The sequence below is a fragment of the Empidonax traillii genome, unplaced genomic scaffold (assembly GCF_003031625.1).
Source record: "Empidonax traillii isolate 1590-97213 ecotype Southwest subspecies unplaced genomic scaffold, ASM303162v1 scaffold905:size246956, whole genome shotgun sequence".
In the NCBI taxonomy this organism is placed as follows: domain Eukaryota; kingdom Metazoa; phylum Chordata; class Aves; order Passeriformes; family Tyrannidae; genus Empidonax; species Empidonax traillii.
The window spans coordinates 191,284-209,053 of record NW_020956098.1 but is presented as its reverse complement, the minus strand read 5'-3'; the positions used below and the strand labels follow the sequence as shown (position 1 = coordinate 209,053).

The window sequence follows — 17,770 nt, the reverse complement described above, 5'->3', positions numbered from 1 at the left end:
GATTAAAGGAGCTGAAATGAATGGCTTAGCTAAACAATGACTAAAATAGGACATGAAAAGTAGCCACTGTCAACAGTATTTGAAGAGACTGTCTGAAGGGGCATTTACTGTATGGGTACGGATACTTTAAATAAATGGAGGTCACAAAAAGGAGGTAGGAAAAGTAAATTTTAAAAAAATAATGTTTAGGGAAGTTTCCTGAAGAACAAGACAGCAGGAGTGTAACTTCCATGGCAATTTAGCCCTCAGCGTAGGGGGAGGTGCCCCACAAAAGGTCATCTACACTGAGCAGACATTACCCAGGGAACTTTTGGGAAGTGCCTACTCTTAAATGTCTCACTGGCATCCCTGTCTCTAAGCACAGTGCAGAGATGACCAGACACTAAGATTGTAAAAGTCCATTCCAGAACCTCCACACAACCAGAAGAAAAAATATTCATGCCTTGGGCCTCCGAGATCAAGCAGGAATGGAAAAAAGGGGCAAAGGGGGAGGAAAGAGTGGTTCTCTGGAATTCTGTTATACCACTGAAGGATGAAATGGGGTAACCTGCAGAAGGTTACCAGGTCATGAGAAGGCACTGAAGTGTCAGCCTCTACGCCCTACCATTACTTGGTCTCTCCCAGACAAGAACTTGAACACGAACAAGAGAAATGTTTTTTAGTGACACATGGCTAAAGAGACATTGGTTGGCCGTCATTCAGCTGTTATAAATGACGTAATTCATACAAGGCACAGCATCCTCCTCCTGTCTAGTCCATGCAGGACTAGTTGATTTGATCATGGAGAGCCACAGCTCAGGTTCAAAACAGTAATAACTTAGACATTATCTTGCCACATCCTGTGCTTTCTTTTCATGTCATATAAGAAAGGATTGGTCAGGAAATACTGCATGGTGAAAATTCCACCTGGAAAACAAAGCATGGATCTACTCATCTAACAAAGCCACCACAGAATATATGTCGATAAGACAGCTGATAGTTCTTAGTTTCAGCTCCCATGACAAGAACCCTTAAGTAAATATTGTGTCCACTCATAAAAAGAGATTAACACTTTTTCCAAAGTCTGGCTGGCCCTGCCTGTGTAACCACTAAATTATTCATAGCAGGAACCATTTCTTAGTAATCAAGTGCATTGCACAACCAGTCCTTGCTGAGGTAACACTCATAGAATCAATTGGTGCACTTCCCAGCAATTAAATACACATTTGATCATAGAATCATTTAAGTTATAAAGGGTACAAGGAAATGGCACTGTCTTGTTACATTCTCAAAAAGGAAAGGTAAATATATATATATGTTATCCATGCAAATATATCTTAATTGGTCATGGTGTCAAACACTCCCTTTAAATTTAATTTAATGAGTGTTTCACTGAGCTGTCAGCAATCTCCAGTAGCCTCCAGGCGCTAATGAGTTAGCATCAAGGTGTCAATGCTTCTGGCATTAACCTCAATTAGGAGGAGTTAGGGTGATCACTGAATGAAGGGTCAGTCATTCATTGCTGAGACATTCCTCTGGCTGTAGCCTGCAGTCTCCTGCATGACAGGGGCTGGCAGACTGGCTGCCTACCACATCCCCAGTAAAGAGGACTCATACCTGGTAACATTACTGTTAATTGCTATATTTGAAGGCTGTACAGGTCTTGACAGGCACGGAGAATCAGCAGTAAACCCTGTTTATGAGGCTATTTAATGAGATTCCCAGGTAAAAAAGTAACCTGTGGTAATAAAATTATAAATACCACTTACTCATGGTCGGAATTTTTAAAAGACCATCATTAGTGGTTTCAAGATGTCAAAGAATAGAAAGTCTGTACATCAGGGTTAAGCTTACAGAAAAAAAAATCACCACAGAGATAACTCATGTAACTTTTATTCTGCTCCATTTACCCCTCTCCAGACTTCCTGAAATATTTCCTTTAGATATATGGCATTCAGATGTCTTCTTGCACAATCATTCTCAGGTAGATCTGCTTTTCTGGGGTGAAATCATGGATGGATTGCAAGTGCTTTCAAGGCTGTACCCTCCCCATTCAAGCGTGGACAGCCAGGCAGAGCCCTCCAGATCCACCCCAGGCCTAAAATCCCTTCTCTAGATGGCAGATTGCTGTTCAGTCTCAAGGACATGTGCAGATTTATGCCAGAGGAAATCATTCAATGAGCAAATCTGTTTAGAAACCTCAAAGGTTTGTCAGCCACCATAAAATGTTGGTTATATTACAGTTTAGCATTACAGTTATTACAGGAGAAACTCTGGGTCCACCCTAAAGCCTTTCTTAAATTTCTAAATTCATATAACATATGGAAAATACCAGAATGCAAACCAGAAGTCCCACCTGCCTCCTTCCCAACCTTGCCATCACTCACTCCACCATGACAAACTGACTGACCATCCTTCCCTGCAGTCTCCCCCTGTAACTTTCAGACCATGGTCCTCACCAATTAAAACAAAACAAAAACAAAACAAACAACCAACCAAACAAGATAGAGATAAAAGGTGCACACACCTTGTGAACAGTGGGGGTCAGGAGTTGCACAGTACTTTAGCTAACTCTGATGGGACTCTTTTTCCATAGGAAGAGCTCTGTGTGCCTCCCAGAGGTGGAGGACCACAGCAGTACACTAGCAAAGCTTGCCTAATTGTAAGGCTGCACTGGTCTCACAGCTAACTCTGCTTAGAATCATCATAAAAGGTGCCCTTTGAACTCCCTCTCTGCCTCCTCCAGCCCCATCTTCCTTCCTCCCCATCCCCAAGGCAATGATTTTTATCTCCAAGTCTCCATTTCTTCTCTGCAAGAATCAAAGGGCTTTCCCTTGAGGTGACAGCATTACCTGCTCCTCCTCCACCTGAGATGTAGAAGCTCTACTTTCTCAGAATATTTATCTACCTTAATCTATGTCAGACACAGGCTCATTCTGCCCTGGTAATGAGGAGTTGCTGTGTCTGGGTCAGCCAGGCCAAACGTGTTCGGACTCTCCTGGGTGTGTGATTCAGATCAAGCCACAGTGAGTGGTACAGCAAGCAAAGGCAAACAGGAGCAGCACAGTGACAGCTTTCAATTACATAATTTACCAAGCTTCATCTCAAAATTAATGAGGCTGTTTGTGCCATGTCACGTTTCACATTCTTGTGCAATCACTAATGTTAAACATAAAAAGCTCTTTGTCCCTGTAGCATATTCCTCCTTGGTGTAGGATGGCACAGCTGTTATAATCTGTTTTTAGCAGGTACCTCCAAGCCCACTGTAAAGTTGTGCCCCACTCACTTTAGCACTGGTCAGCAAAAGAGATGGCATCTTGCCCTTAGCCTCAGATGATCCATGATCTCCAACAGATCTGTGCCATGAATCCAAATTATGAGAGTCTTGCTGACTGAGGGGTTTCCTCTTTGTTCCTCTCCAAGATCCAAGAAACTGCATCCACAAAAATTGTTAAGACAACACCCCCGAAGATGACAAAGCCTCATCAGCCTTGAGCTATGTGGTCACCCATCACAGCGCAGTCATTAGTTACACTGCCACTGATAATTTAACAGGTTCTGTGAAGTGTGATGAATTCTGAAAGCGAGGTCTAAGTTTCTGAAAGGAGAAACAAGTTCCTTGCTTTTCTTTTACCTGGATGGAAGTGTGCAGAAGCCTGGAAGGAGGTTCAACAGGTCCATTTGCTTGCAGAAACTGGCAACAGATATTACATCACCAATGAATCTACTCTACCCACTCTCCCATATCACCACTCACAGTCCCTGACAGTTTACAACAAATCTGGCCTGAAGTCCAAAAGAACAACCTGAAAATCAGTCAAAGAAGTCAGCAAACCTGTTGACCCCGTCTCAGTTCCTGGAAACTTTTAGGGAATCTATAAAGGGGAAATGTAGAAAGTGGACCTCAATCCCATGCCAAAACCAATTAAGAGGAAAATCCGTCTCCACACCCAAGTGTAGAGACTTATATAACCTTGAGCTGAGGTGCAAGACCACGAGCTGCCACCTGAGAATTTTTTCGACACTAACACTCCTGGGTACAGTTAATTTCTCAATAGCTAAAATAATATTCCTCTCTTACTTGGATAAATCTGTAACAATTGGAGATCTGTCAAACAGTGGGAGTGGAAACCAATAAATGTAAGGAGAAAACACTGGTATTATCCTCACGTGACAATGATAATTTTGACTAAAAGAAGTATTTTCATAAGGACATGGTTGAAAGCTATCTAACCAGTTCATAGGATCATGGAATCATAGAATGGGTTGGGTAAGAAGGGACCTTAAAGATCATCTAGACCAGGTTGCTCAAAGCTCCATCCAACTTGGTCTTGAACACTTCCAGCAATGGGATGGTATAGATCTAGATACATTTGCACTGTAGATAATGTTATCTACATGTAGATAACAGTATGCCAGCTTAGCACCAGAAGCTCCCTTTATAGTCAGTACAGGAGAATTGTCACTTCAAATATGCAGTTCATCTCTTTCAGGCACTTACTTTAGGATGAGATGATTTGTGCCTCAAAAGCAGCTGCTTCTCTCCATTACCTGTAAAAAGTATTTTTCTCAGATGAGAATGCCTACACTATAAATCTCTGTGGCTTATGTGTCTACACTTGGTCAGACGAATCCCACTTCATGAATTTTTCATTATTTGTAGTCATTACATGAGGACTAGATAACTTTTTAAAAAATACTCTATTGTTAAGGAGAAGCATAGGCTTGATACAAAAATTACTGGACAAACTTCTCCTGTCTTAGGAAGATAAGAAAAAGCATTTGGACAGATGTCCTAAATGATCTCTGAGCACAGTGTCTTGACAATGAAAGTAGCCACATAATGGAATTATATGGTATCATTATTCTGTTGTTTATTTATTTGGCAGGTCAAACCTATGTGGCTCTGAATTTCAAATCTATGTTTGTGAGTTCTGCTTCACAGCATGATACAAGAAGCCCAGTTAAAGAAACATTATCAAACATTATACATTCAGTGTAACATCCCTAGAGCTAGACTGCCTAAAATGTTTACTTGTTTGTAAATTTTATTTCACCTTTTGAAGAAAGAAAGTTTGCATTACACATTCTGTGTCTCTCTTTCTCTAGCAAGACCCTGTCTGCATTGCTCCGTTTCAAAGGGATGGAAAAGGATTTTTTGTCTTAGAAGTTTGGAATTGCTCCTTTCCTACTTCTTTTCAGATCTTGGAATTTCTTTCTATAGCAACAGAAAGTGGTTCTGCAGTGATAAAAATACATTTTCTACATTCATGAATTCATACATTTTAAGAGCAGAAGGAACCATTACGTTCATCCAGCCTGAGGCATTGATAGATTTACTGCACAGGAGCTAATGGACCAGAGCACAGTCCCTTTGAGATGACAGGAGAGAATTTGTGCAGCTTTTTAGCCTCTCTCCTCATCACCATCATGAGGGCAACCACGTCAGAGCTCTCTTGTCTAACACAGACCCTGCCTCTAGTCCAGCTTGAGAGAACATTTATTTAAACACAACATTTTAGAAAAAAACAGACTGATTTCCCAAGTACCAGAGAAAGCAAAAGTCAGCCCATCCCCACAACCCCAGAGCACCTCTGTCACCTCTCCTTGACCCTCTTTGGTCTCCCAGCAGCACCAGACACCCCAAAACAACAGTAGCTGCTGTTCCTGTGCTCAGACTTTGTTCTCTACTTGCGCAGTTCTCTCATTGGGGTGTGAAGCGCTTTGCCCCTGGGGACTCAGCGTATTGCCTCATAAAGCAGGATGGCAGGATTATTAATGTGGCAGAACTGCAGGATTTTCCAAGCAATTTATGAGTTACCATGGCAGTTCATTAGCTCTCAACCCAATGAGCCCTTTCTGGCGAGCATGAATCACGCAGGAGGCACGCACACATGTAAACGTATCACAGATATTCACATCAAAAACACATCTACGGCCATTTTCCCTCCATTTTGCCCAGCATATGTCTAACAATAGCACTAAAAAGTCACCAGTTAGCAGGACCCATATCCAACCCACCGAAACACAAAGAAATTCACAATCCCCATCCTTTTCTTTTACTCTCGTGAAGCCATTTCTGACCAGTGTCTGTATTCAAAGAACAGCAGGTCCTTACCAGAGGGTTTACATTTGCAGCCTTCATGGACTGCATGAGGAGGCAGGTCTGGCAGTGGGGATAGTAGGCACTCTGAACTGCTCTCCTGATTTTCAGTGCTAAAAATAAGGTTTCACTTTACACAGAGGCAAGCCCCTCATCCCCACTCAAGGAAAGATTTGAGAAAATATTTAACTTTCATGGTAATTATCCATAGGTCTTAAAATAAAGCACTTCAATGCTTCCTTGAGTCCAAGTGGCACTATATGTGTAAGAAAGTTCTATAGGTTTTAATGCAGTGCTGAGTTACGACTTCAGCATACGCCAAAAAACAAGTCTAGCAAACTAGAGCGGAAAGAGAGATAGAGAATTAAAGGGATCCTTTGAAGTTAATAAGTGGACAATTGAGAAAAAGGAAAAGGTCAAGAGCACAGTAACTCTTATCAGTAAGTTCAAAACCATTAGCAAGTTACTCTCAGATAGTACAAATACAATGCTTTAATACCAAAGAAAGACAGAGAGACAGGAAGATGGTTGGTGGAAGAGAAAGAAAGAAAAGCAAGAAAAGCAAGCAAGCAAGCAAGAAAGAAAGAAAAAGGAAATCTATTTAGTCTTTATTGCACTATTTTTCTCAGTTGTACTAATACTTTTTTTTATTTTCTTTTACCCTCTAATATTTTCAAAGTATTTTAAAGAAAAGGCAGAGCTTAAATTTTTATATTTGCCTCTAGTTACAGCTGCTACACTCAGAGATCAACCTCACAATGCCTTATGTACTTCCCAGAATTAACTTGCCTTTTCCCTTTGAAAAAATAATTAATGTTATTTATTAGTGCAGTAATGGAACCCACATACTGGAAAATCCCACCTTCCACACCATCCCATTAGCTAAATCTGGCTTTGGGCCAAAATTTTGTATTTCAGCTCCTGCCAAGGTTAAAGTTTGGAATGTTTTCGTTGTTGGAAGATTTTTCGTCTTTTTCCTTGGCTGGGCTGATGGGACCCTGCTGCACATGGGAGATCACTGTCACACCAGGCTGCCAGTTACTTGTTTGTTTCAGTCACACCAGTCACACACGGTAACTGGTGGCATTTCCCTCTCAGCTGAGCGATGCCAACAGGCGTTGAGCCCAAGATGCGAAGGGATATAATAATGATGTGGAGAACTGCTGGCTTGAGACATTCCCACTGGCTGGAGTAATTACAACAAATATTTTAAAAATTATGCAGCTGGGCAACAAGTTAGATGACACCTTTATTTAAGACCAGATTCATCAACAAAACTGTGTGTGTCTGTCAGGCATTCTCATGTCCAATAAAACATGGAGGCTAGAGGAATAAACCTCCAAAGAAATATCGATGTAGCTAAGAGAAAGAAAAACTTTTGCCTCATTTACCCCTTGAAGGTCTGGAATAGAGCTCAGCTTGTGCTGTCAAGTTAGAGGAGAACAGTCTGGACTTGCTGACCTGAGAGACCCTTGCAGATGTTCTCCTGCCAGGACTGGGAGATAAGTCACCTCACCAGCTCTTCCCTAAGCTGCCCACATGGCCAACACCAGCATTAATCCTCTCACAGGGTCCATCTCAGCAAAAGGGCTATGATATCTGCTAACAACACAAGTTTTCAGTTAATATTATTTTTTGTCACCTCATAAGTTACTCCCTCAGCAGATTTTTTTTCATGAGTTGCTATTGGAAGAAGACATATTAGTCTTTTTCCAGACCTCCCCATGCTTTAGCAACAAGAGCAGAGTCCAGCTGCCCTGTTCCCATACGTACTATAGTTTCTCACATGGGAAATGTCTGTATGAAGGCTGTCCCACCCACACTGCCATGTCCCTCACTGTGCTTGCTCTCACCATCTCTTCTGAAGCAGCGCAGTGGGTCAGTAACACTGGACAAGGTCACGTCACGGTTTTTCTCATAGGTAAGACCAGTGACATGCTCCAAACTGCTGAACAATGGCAGGACACTTCTGCCACAGTCTGGCAGACAGGCAGTGACAGAGAGGAGCAGACTGACTGCACTGCCTGATCTCAGGGAGTGATGAGGTCACCTACTCGAAGCAGCAACAAGAAGTGTTAAAGCGATGCTCAGAAAAATCCATTTTTACACCCATCACATTTCCCAAGATATGCCAGGGTCATGCTGCATTTTTCACTGCTCTCCAAGCAACAGCACCAAAGCCCCATCCTTCATCCCAGGGGCTAGATGTTTCAAACTGCAAGTGGTGAGGAACAGGGATATGTATCTAGACACAGGCTACAGCCTGTCCCTTTTCACTCCCACAGTAGGAGAGCACCATACCAGGAGCAATAATGTGTGAAGCTTTATGGAAACCTGAAACAAAGAGATATCAAACAGGAGGTTTTCTACACTGCTATCATGCTCTAAACCATAAGAATATCAAACTGCTTTGTTTTATCATTTCTTCTAAAAGAATGCCAGCACTTAGTTCTGTCTGACACGAGCACATGGGACTGGAATTTGATTTCTTGTTTATTTGGTTTTCACATTTTGAAGGATTTTGCTGTTTGAGGTGAGAAATATGTGTCTGTTGATCACAAAATCCAGCTCAGAGACATGTCTGAGATCATGGTTTTGAAAAGGAGCCATGGCCACCTTCAAAGGATGAGGCAGATTTCACCCACAGAAAAGCAAAACATGCCACTTTGTGCTCTCAAGCGTGACTCATTTCCTGATGCAGTTAGACTAGGACTAGGAAAGCTAAGGTCAGATTAAGAGATCATCAATGTCTTTTGTAGTGGACTTTGAGACCAGGACCACAAAGTCAGAATAAGGCTGTTGAGGCCTTTGAAGAAAAAATCCTCTTGGAAATACATCATGGGGCTCTGTTTGTTTTCCCTGGATTCTTGAGGGATGGAGCTCCTGTTTTGCTGCATTGCCTTCATTTCTGTCAAATCCCCGTGAGGATAAATTTCTCTTCAGTCTCTTTATGAGGAAATCGATATAAAAACCTCACCTTCCTACCTAGAAAACTCACAGGGCTTTGCATGGATAGCCCTGCTACTTCTTGCTACATCATTTCAAACAAAAACCCAATCTTCCTGCCTCTCCTGCCAAACGACAACAACAGCCAGATGAACTCAAAGCCTCATAGCTTCTGCACTGAAGCCTCTGCTCTTCAAGGTTCTGGACATCCACCGTGCTGCAGCCACTGCACAAAATGCTATGGCAAATCTATCTCCAGTGGTATCAGACCCAGCATCCTGCAGTGACACACAGGGAGTGACCCACAGAGCTGTTGTCTGAAGGACATAAAATTCCTCCTCTACCACAGTCTCTGCCTTCTGTCACCACATTCGAAGTAGCACTAGAATTTCTTTTTCCAAGTGGATGCAGAAAGGAACAGAGAGAGAGAAACTGAGCTGATCCTAGCAACGACTATATGAGCAAAACCCTGAAGAAAATATTTTCAAATATGTCAGATACAAATGACCAAAATATCATCACACAGTAAGAAAAGAGATCTGATGTTGGTTTTATACCACAGGGCTCAGACAGGAACAGTTTATCATATGTTGCAAATCAAGATGACTAGTCAGGTAGGAGCATAGTGTCTGCTCAACACTATGACTTAAATTCCCAACTTGGAGCTCCAGCTGTTTATTTATTTACTTTTTTTTTTAATAACGGTATTTTATTGGGAAAAAATGTTGCAATTTTCACTTGAAGATTTTGGGAGTGACTTTATACTAACACAGTGGATGAGTATGGATTGGTAATTGTCTGATTCTGCAGTACAAAATGTAATACAGAACAAAATAATAAGGATCCTACTGATAACCATGACTTTGCTGCAGAGAGCCAACATTCAGGGTGTAAATATCCACTGAGTGGATTGATTCCACCACCAGATTTTCCTGCCTTGAAGACACATCTGAATGTGTTCATAAAATATCATTTCCATCTTTTTTGCTTTTTCTATCAAGCCAATGAGCACAAAAAGTGACAGAATTAAACCACTCCAGTGATCCACAGAACTTTCCCCTGTTGACTAAACAAGAATCACCATGAGCCAACTGGAAGATCAACGACTTTTGGTGTATGATAATGTCTTGTTGTTCTCCACATAGCACCGTTCATCAAACATACAGTCCCTTGAGAGTTAAAGTAAGAGAATTTCGTGACATACCACAGGTGTAGATGACATTAAGATGCTTTTGGATGCCTGGATAACAAGGATCTCCAAATTCATAGGTGCTGGCATATATGCTGCAGCTTCTTTTCCCATGACAGCGCTTGATCATGAGCTGGAGAGCAGTAGCTGACTGACACTCTAAAAGGGAAAAACAATACCTCTTTGTTAATATTTGTCCATTCACAACAGAAAATGCCTAGAAATAAGTTACCAGATGCAGACTGTGAGAGGACATACATATGAGATTTCCATATTTAAAAGTGTTTGGGCTTGCATGGGAAGGTGTATCTGACTCTAACACACCTGTAATAAATTGTAAATTGATGAAAAGAAATTACCAAAAAGAACACTGAAGAATCAGAAACTCTTTCTGTAGAAAGAAGGCTGCAAATAAAAGATGGCCTGTTTTCACAGGGAAAAGGCTATCTGTAATAAAAATAATTACTTCTCACCATTCTATAAAGGTCTGAAAGGACTCTAAGGCAGGTATCACTATCTTCATTTTAATAAATGGAGAGAAACAGCTTCACAGAAAAGAAAAAGACTAAGAAGAGCAAATCAGTGCAGAGCATGGGGAAAGGTCTCAGAGTTTTGGAGTCTTACTACAATGTATTTATCCAAAAACACTGCAAGCTTCCCCATGAACTAAGAGACTGTCACAGCAACAGAATATATGTTAGTATTTTAGTAAGCTAATATAGTTATAATATCCCTTTGGAATTCATGTAGATTAATTTAGCTGTCTGATAATGCCATGGATCATAGTAACAGGAAAAGTTATTAACAAATACCCATCTCACACATGTAAGGGAGTTGGACATTGAGGTCTTGTCAGGGAAGGGTAAAATTCTGATTTGATTTAGGTGTGTTGGTTTTATCCAGGTTTTCTTGTGTGGTGGGTGGATCCTGGCTAGACACCAGGTGCTCCCCAGCCAGAGCCCACCCACCACACAAGCAAAACCCCTCACTCCTGATTTTCTCTGCCTCCTTTCCTCCTGCAGCACAGGGGAACAGGGAATGGGGGCTGCATTCAGTTGTCTCAGCCACTCCTTTCTCTTTGTGGGGAGGACTCCTCGCACTCTTCCCCTGCTCCAGCGTGGGAACAGGCTGCTCTAGCTTGAGTCCCCCACAGGGTCACAGATCCAGCCAGGAAACCTGCTCCAACACAGCCTTCCCACAGGGGTACATCTTTTGCGAATCCCACTGCTCTGATGTGGGTTCCTCCAAGGACTGCAGATGGATCTCCACTCCCCCATGGACCCCCATGGGCTGCAGGAGCACAGCTGCCTCACCATGGGCTGCACTACGGGCTGCAGAGGAATCTCAGATCCTGTGACTGGGAAGGAGGAGCAGCTGCTGCCCCTACTTCTTCAGACCTGGGTGTCTGCAGGGCTGTTACCTTCCCATATTTTCACTTCTCTCTTTCCTGGCTGCAATTGCCGTTGCACAGTAACTTCTTTCCCCTTCTTAAATACATTATCCCAGAGGCACTTCCAGCATCTCTGATGGGCTCAGCCTTGGCCAGCGTTGGTTCCTCTTGGAGCCGCCTGGCATTGGCTGTATCAGACGTGGGGGAAGCTTCTGGCATCTTCACACAGAAACCACCCCTGTAGACCCCTGCTACCAAAATGTGACCATGCAAACCCGATACAGCTTGTTTCATTTTGAGGGGAAGAGATTAGGAAAGTTTGAGTAGGCTTTTTTAGCCTTTGTAACACCCACAAGAGCTGTCTCAAGTCCCCCTCTGTGGCCCCGGCTGCAGACAGATGTGATCAGTGTCCCTGTCTGCCCTTAGAAGATGTTGTATTTCTAAATCTAAGGAGACTTATTGTGAGGAGGAATAATTATAATATTGTCATCCACCGTGTAAGTAGAAATATTGTTTTAAGCGCATTTATTCCCTGCAAGTAAAAACTTTTCTTAAATCAGGAATTTAGAATATGGAAAGACCCAGAAGTATTTTCTCAAGTACTGTTTTCTATCAGATGGTTTTGCCTGTTTACTCAGTTAGGGTGAAAACAATTTGTAGAGACAAGGTTTTGAGCTTTTAGGTGCAAGACTGATAGTTTGCTTTCACCGTCCAGCCAGGACCAAGTTTAGGGGGAAGCTGACAAGGAGACATTTCTTCAACATCAAATTGTTGCTACAAGCAACAGGACAGCTGCAGAGAAAGGAATACAAAACCCTTTAGGTCACTAATTAGGAAGCAGGCAAAGGGAAAATGAACCCCAAAAGGTATTGAGTGCTAGAACAAGCACAGCAACAAAAGCCATGAGAGACACAGGAAAGCCACAGGAAACCAAGCCTAGAGGGTAACATGTCTTTTTTTCTCAAATCAAAGGCATCATGCTGCAAATGACAAAAGAACAATGTTCCATGTGAACATTTTCATACTGAACCACCCAAATCTCCCTAGGGAATTTCTGATCCAATGAGTGTCAGAGGTTCCAGTGGAAACATCTGGCATGCAGCAATCCTGATTCATTGTGTTTTTGCAAAGGTCCAGTCAGAGAAACTCATCACATCTAAGCATTGCAGAGGATTTCATGGAGGGCTCCTATTCTTTTTACATGTTATTGTTCCCATACAAAACAGAGAACACCCCACAGCTGTCTGCTCAGGGGCCCTGCCCCTGGCACAGGAGCATTACCCATTATTTGTCCTGTGAGGGGCACAACGAGGTTTTTGCATATGTCATGCCCAGAGATGGTCAGCCCACGGGTCAGCCATGGTTCCTCATGCGGGAAATGTGCAGTAACTACAGACTCTGCTCTCCACCTTAACAAACTGGATTGGCTCTTCAGATGTCAAAGCTGTAGATTCAGCTCACTGAAAACACTTCTAGTAGTTTTGTTTGTCATATACCCTCACAGAACTATTGAAAGCTTTTCTAGCTATAGAAAAGTAATCATGTCCTGGTATTTATTGATGACCTCCTTCCTCCCATGCAGTTCTAACAGGCCATAGTTTCCATTCATGTTGGCTTTAGCAGCAGCATCTGCATTAGGAAACCAAACAGGGCTTAAATCTAACACACACTGTTATCCTCCTTGATTTGGTGCTGCCCTGTTCCTTAGGATGATTCTGCCAACAAGCACTACCCCAAACAGGTAATACAGTCTGAGATATAACAGGGCTAGTCCCAAATATAAATTTACAGAAGGCCCCCACAGTATTCTGGACACAAGGTCAGCCAGCCACAGGGCCAGCCAGCAGCAGGTTCTTTTCACTGTATCCGGTACAGAGCAGCAGATGTGTTCATGGCAGGTGAGCACAGTCCTGGTGCCACCTTTATCAGGCTGCTTTGTTTTTTTGGTCCAAGAGAGGACAGCCCTGTCCATGATATCTACTGAAAACAAAATGCCATACTGCCTACAGGCAGCTGGGGAACCCTACTCTAGTCCCCTCACCAGCCCCACAAATAATGCAGATGTAGCTTAAGTTATAAGAGCCTCTTCTAGGTAGCTCCATCATCCAGAGCAGCTCCTAACACTGCAATCCTTACTGGTATTTATCAGTGTCCAGATCCAGTTTACACTGTTTTGGTACATGTTCACTGGTAAATGAAAACTTGTGCTGGACCATATCTGGCACTGAGGTAAACTGTGGTGGAACAGCACATAGCCGTGCTATTAAACACTCTTACCATCCAAAACAGAGTGAAGGTACTCAGTCTCTGTCCTACAACCAGCCTCAAAACACCTCTGGAAGCATTCAAAGCCGGGTCAGACAGGGCTTTGAGTGACTTAGTCTTATTGTAAGATGTGTCATGAGCAGGGACGTTGGAACAAGATGATCTTTAAGGTCCTTCCAACCCAAACCATTCTTCTATTTTATGATCTTTGGGACTGACTAGGAGCGTGTTGGCTAGACTAAGGCAACAAACTATGCCATGGATCATGCTACAGTTTCTCAGTACAGAAGATCTATTTCCAGTATCTGTGCCCAGGCCCTGGTACTGCTGGTTTACCAGTACATATGTAACCAGCGTCTTTGGGCACAGACCAGGCCTCCATATTCACAAATATCAGTAGTGAAGTCCTCAATTCTCCAATTGCCAGGCTGCTCCAGCTCAACCTGCAATGGCCAAAATGAACAATAAAGCAGAAGAGACTGTCTGTGCTTCAATTACACATGGGGAAGAAAGCCTCTAGCATAGAAAACAGAGCACCAGGACTGTAAAAGCCTCTTTTACGTGGACTTTTTGCAAACCTCCTAATATATCCAGGGAAATATACCTGGGGGAAAAAGTCACCTGTTGTGACTGCAGCACATAAACCATCCTATAATTTAGCTGAAAGCAATATCTGGAGCCTACCCTGTCCAACCTCCTGCCCAAAGCACAGACAGCTTTCATTTTACATCAGGTTGCTCAAGAAGCTGCCTAGGCAAGTTTTCCACAGAGAAATATTCCCCAAGCTCATTGGACACTTGTTCCAGGGCTAAACCCCTCTCCAGGTGAAGAATGAAGGATTTTGTCCTTGTATCTACTCAGCTTTCTGCTGCTACAACTCGTGTTCATTGCTTTTGATGTTAGTTTGCTGAGTTTTTCTGTGCTTTTCCAAGAAGAGTCTTCTGCAGAGCCGCCCACTCAGTAGTAGAAAACAGACATAAGGTTCAATCCTGAGCTTTCTCTTCTGGAGACTGAAAAATGCCAGGTCCCTCAGCATTCCCACATATACTGTGGGCTCCAGCCCCCTCACCAGCATGGTGACCTTTCACTAGACTTGCTCTTTACCTTGGAGAGGTATCACTTTACCTGGAGAACCCTGAACTGGATGCTTTGGTATTCCAGTTATATGGAAACAACTGTCCCGCCCAGTTTGGTGCAACCTACAAACTCTGCCCCAAGTTATCCAGGTCGTTACTGAAGATTTTAAGCAATATTGGTCTCTGAATGCTTTTAGATGGCTGCCAGCTTGGTGGAGTTTCTTGTAGCACTCCTTTTCCTTGGCTCTTGCAGCAAACAGCCACAATTTAGGCAAGTCTTACTCTTTTCACTGACCTCCAGAGCCTAATGAGCACCAAAATCTGGTGGACACAGGAGTGGCAGAAAGTCATCTGAGGTACCCATGTTAGAAGATGCAGCTAAACTTCACTGACAACAGCAGGTATTTACCATTTACCCATATGGTGAATCCAAACACTCTTCTCATTTTCCCCAGTTAAGACCTGAGGCATTCTCTTGGAAGGAGTCATATTTTTCTAGCCCTGAAAAAAAAAATAAAAAGGCTCTAGGAACAAATTTTGACCATGTATTTACTTCAAAGATTTTTTTCTTTTGGTTAAAAAGGGGAATTTTTCCTGGTTTTCCCTCCACATTGTTTCTAAGCAAAAATGCCTTGTGCATTCCCATAAATGCCAGGGCAAGCAGCCACCAGTGTTTTGAGGGAAAACTACACCAGTATGGAAATCAGCTTTGTCTCCCTTGTTGGTTTTTCTTGGTTTGTCAATATCTTTGTCCTCCACATTGAGCCGAAAAATGTAAGAGCAGCGATCAAAACCTCCATGTGACCATCTTCAAAGGGTTTGTGATAAGGAGCTCATTTAGCTGGATGCCAAAATGTCATATTCAAGCATCTTTATTCCCTCACTGACTAGCACTGAAGATGCCAATAATACATCTGAGAGGTGTCTGAGTGATAGATGAGACTACAGCACCCTCATAAATCACAGTCACCACTGTGTCATTCAGAGCTCTAGAAGTGACAACATGGTATTTCCTTCTACCCCCATTTCTCAGGAGTATAAAAACATTGAACATCACTCCTGTTGGCTGTTGTGAAGTGTATGTAGGTAGTTTAACATCCAAATGTAAACAAGTCTGTAGAGAATTCGTTTAAGTGAAAGTTCCAAATATATTCATACCTCTTTGGGAGGTGATTACAGGGCAGAAGTCTTCACCTCGAGGTGCCCATGCTCAGAGCTCAGAGAGGTAAGAAAACAGAGGCCCTCTTATCCATAAATCATGCAGTTAGCCTGTCAAAAAGATATAGGCAAACCAAGCCCAGCAATGTGGTACAGCAGAGTTGGTTTATGGTCCCCTTCAGCTGGCCAAATTAATTTTTTTCTTCAGGTCTTTGGAAATGGGAAAGCAGACACGGTACTCTTCTTGTACCAGACGTCATGTTCATTCAGGGAAACATTACAGTTGGACTCGATGACCTTAGAGGTCTTTTCAAACCTTAATGATTCCACGTTCCATGATTTCCTTTCTCCTGCTGCTTGTTTGCTTGCTAAATGCAAATTGCAAATGTTGTATGAGACACCACCCTGGCACCACTGAGAAACAATTGATCCCATGTGTCAGAGGTGTGGGAAGGACGCTCACAAATGCCAGCACTGCATCACTAACTCTGAGGTAAGTACTGCTAAGCAGAGCCAGGCCCCTACCAAGAACCTTTTAAAACTCACAACGCTCAAATCCCACAGTAGAGCAATAAAAACTGCTTTAAGACCTCATAGATAGAGAGCCCACTTAGAGAGGCTGGGCCAGAGTTACCCTCAGCTGTCATTAGTCTTGGCTTGCCTCGATACACTGCCAGAGAGCAAACACAAATCCTGGCCATGGTGAAACTTCCACATGTGAAAGTGTTTAAAGGCATCAGCTGTGCTTTTGGAATATGGTATTTCAAAACTAAAGCTGGGGATTTGGGGGGAGTGGGATCAGCTCACTTTATTCTCTTTACTTCTGGCCCCACTTTCTAGAAGTCACACGTCCCTCCAGCCTTGCTCCTGCATCACTCCACAAATGCAGACCCCTCCACAAATGCAGACTTGCTGGCGAGTTTCATTTCACAACCCTTAGTCCAAGCCCTCAGTGGGTAATTCATCTTACCAGCTGCATTTAGTAGGATATGACTCCTTAGTCTATTTTCTTTAATAACCCAACCTCTCTCAGGCTAAAACCCCAAATGAGGGCAGCAGAGCCATGATGGAGGGTCTCACCAGCTGCAGCTTGCAGACAGAGTTGGCTTTAAAACTGGAGTCGGTCTCAGTGATGTAATGCCCATATCATCAAGCTCACCACAATGAATGGATTTTAGGCAGTTTAAGGCTGCTTCCCAGCACGACTATTTCTTTATTACCTCCTCCCGGTGAAAAAAAAGAAACTGGAGCCAACGCCTATTAATCACATCCTTAACTTTGGTTACTCAGTGTTACTTGTTTTTCTCTGGTATGGGTGACACATCTAAATCTGAAATCCAAGCCACACATTGCTGCTTGTGATTGCAAAATCTATCTGGTCTTGAAAGAATGGTTCCAAACAGTTTAAATTTTGCAATTTGGTAACTCTGAAATGCTCTGGTGGAGATTGGAGCCTCTCCCAAGGCAGCAGCCATCACAGATGGATCCACAAATAGATTTAGACAACTAGTTTTGAGAAGGGTGACTAATCCCACGTTGAAACTGGGCATATTACAGATGATTGAGAGCATCTGTTAACCTCATGATCAGACACCCCTGACACAGCCATGTTGAACCTGCAAAGGCAGATGAGACAGGCTGTCCAGAGCAAGAAGGACCAAGTA

The 17,770-nt window shown here is 42.8% G+C and overlaps 1 protein-coding gene across 1 annotated transcript in view; it reads right to left on the bottom strand.

Annotated features, from left to right (window-relative positions):
- Positions 1-17,770, bottom strand: part of LOC114067369 (protein eva-1 homolog C-like) — a 117,957-nt gene that overhangs the window by 5,431 nt on the left and 94,756 nt on the right. Inside the window, exon 5 of the mRNA XM_027902754.1 lies at positions 10,233-10,376. Within this exon, the coding sequence (XP_027758555.1) occupies positions 10,233-10,376 (144 nt within the window). The remainder of the gene's footprint in view (positions 1-10,232; positions 10,377-17,770) is intronic.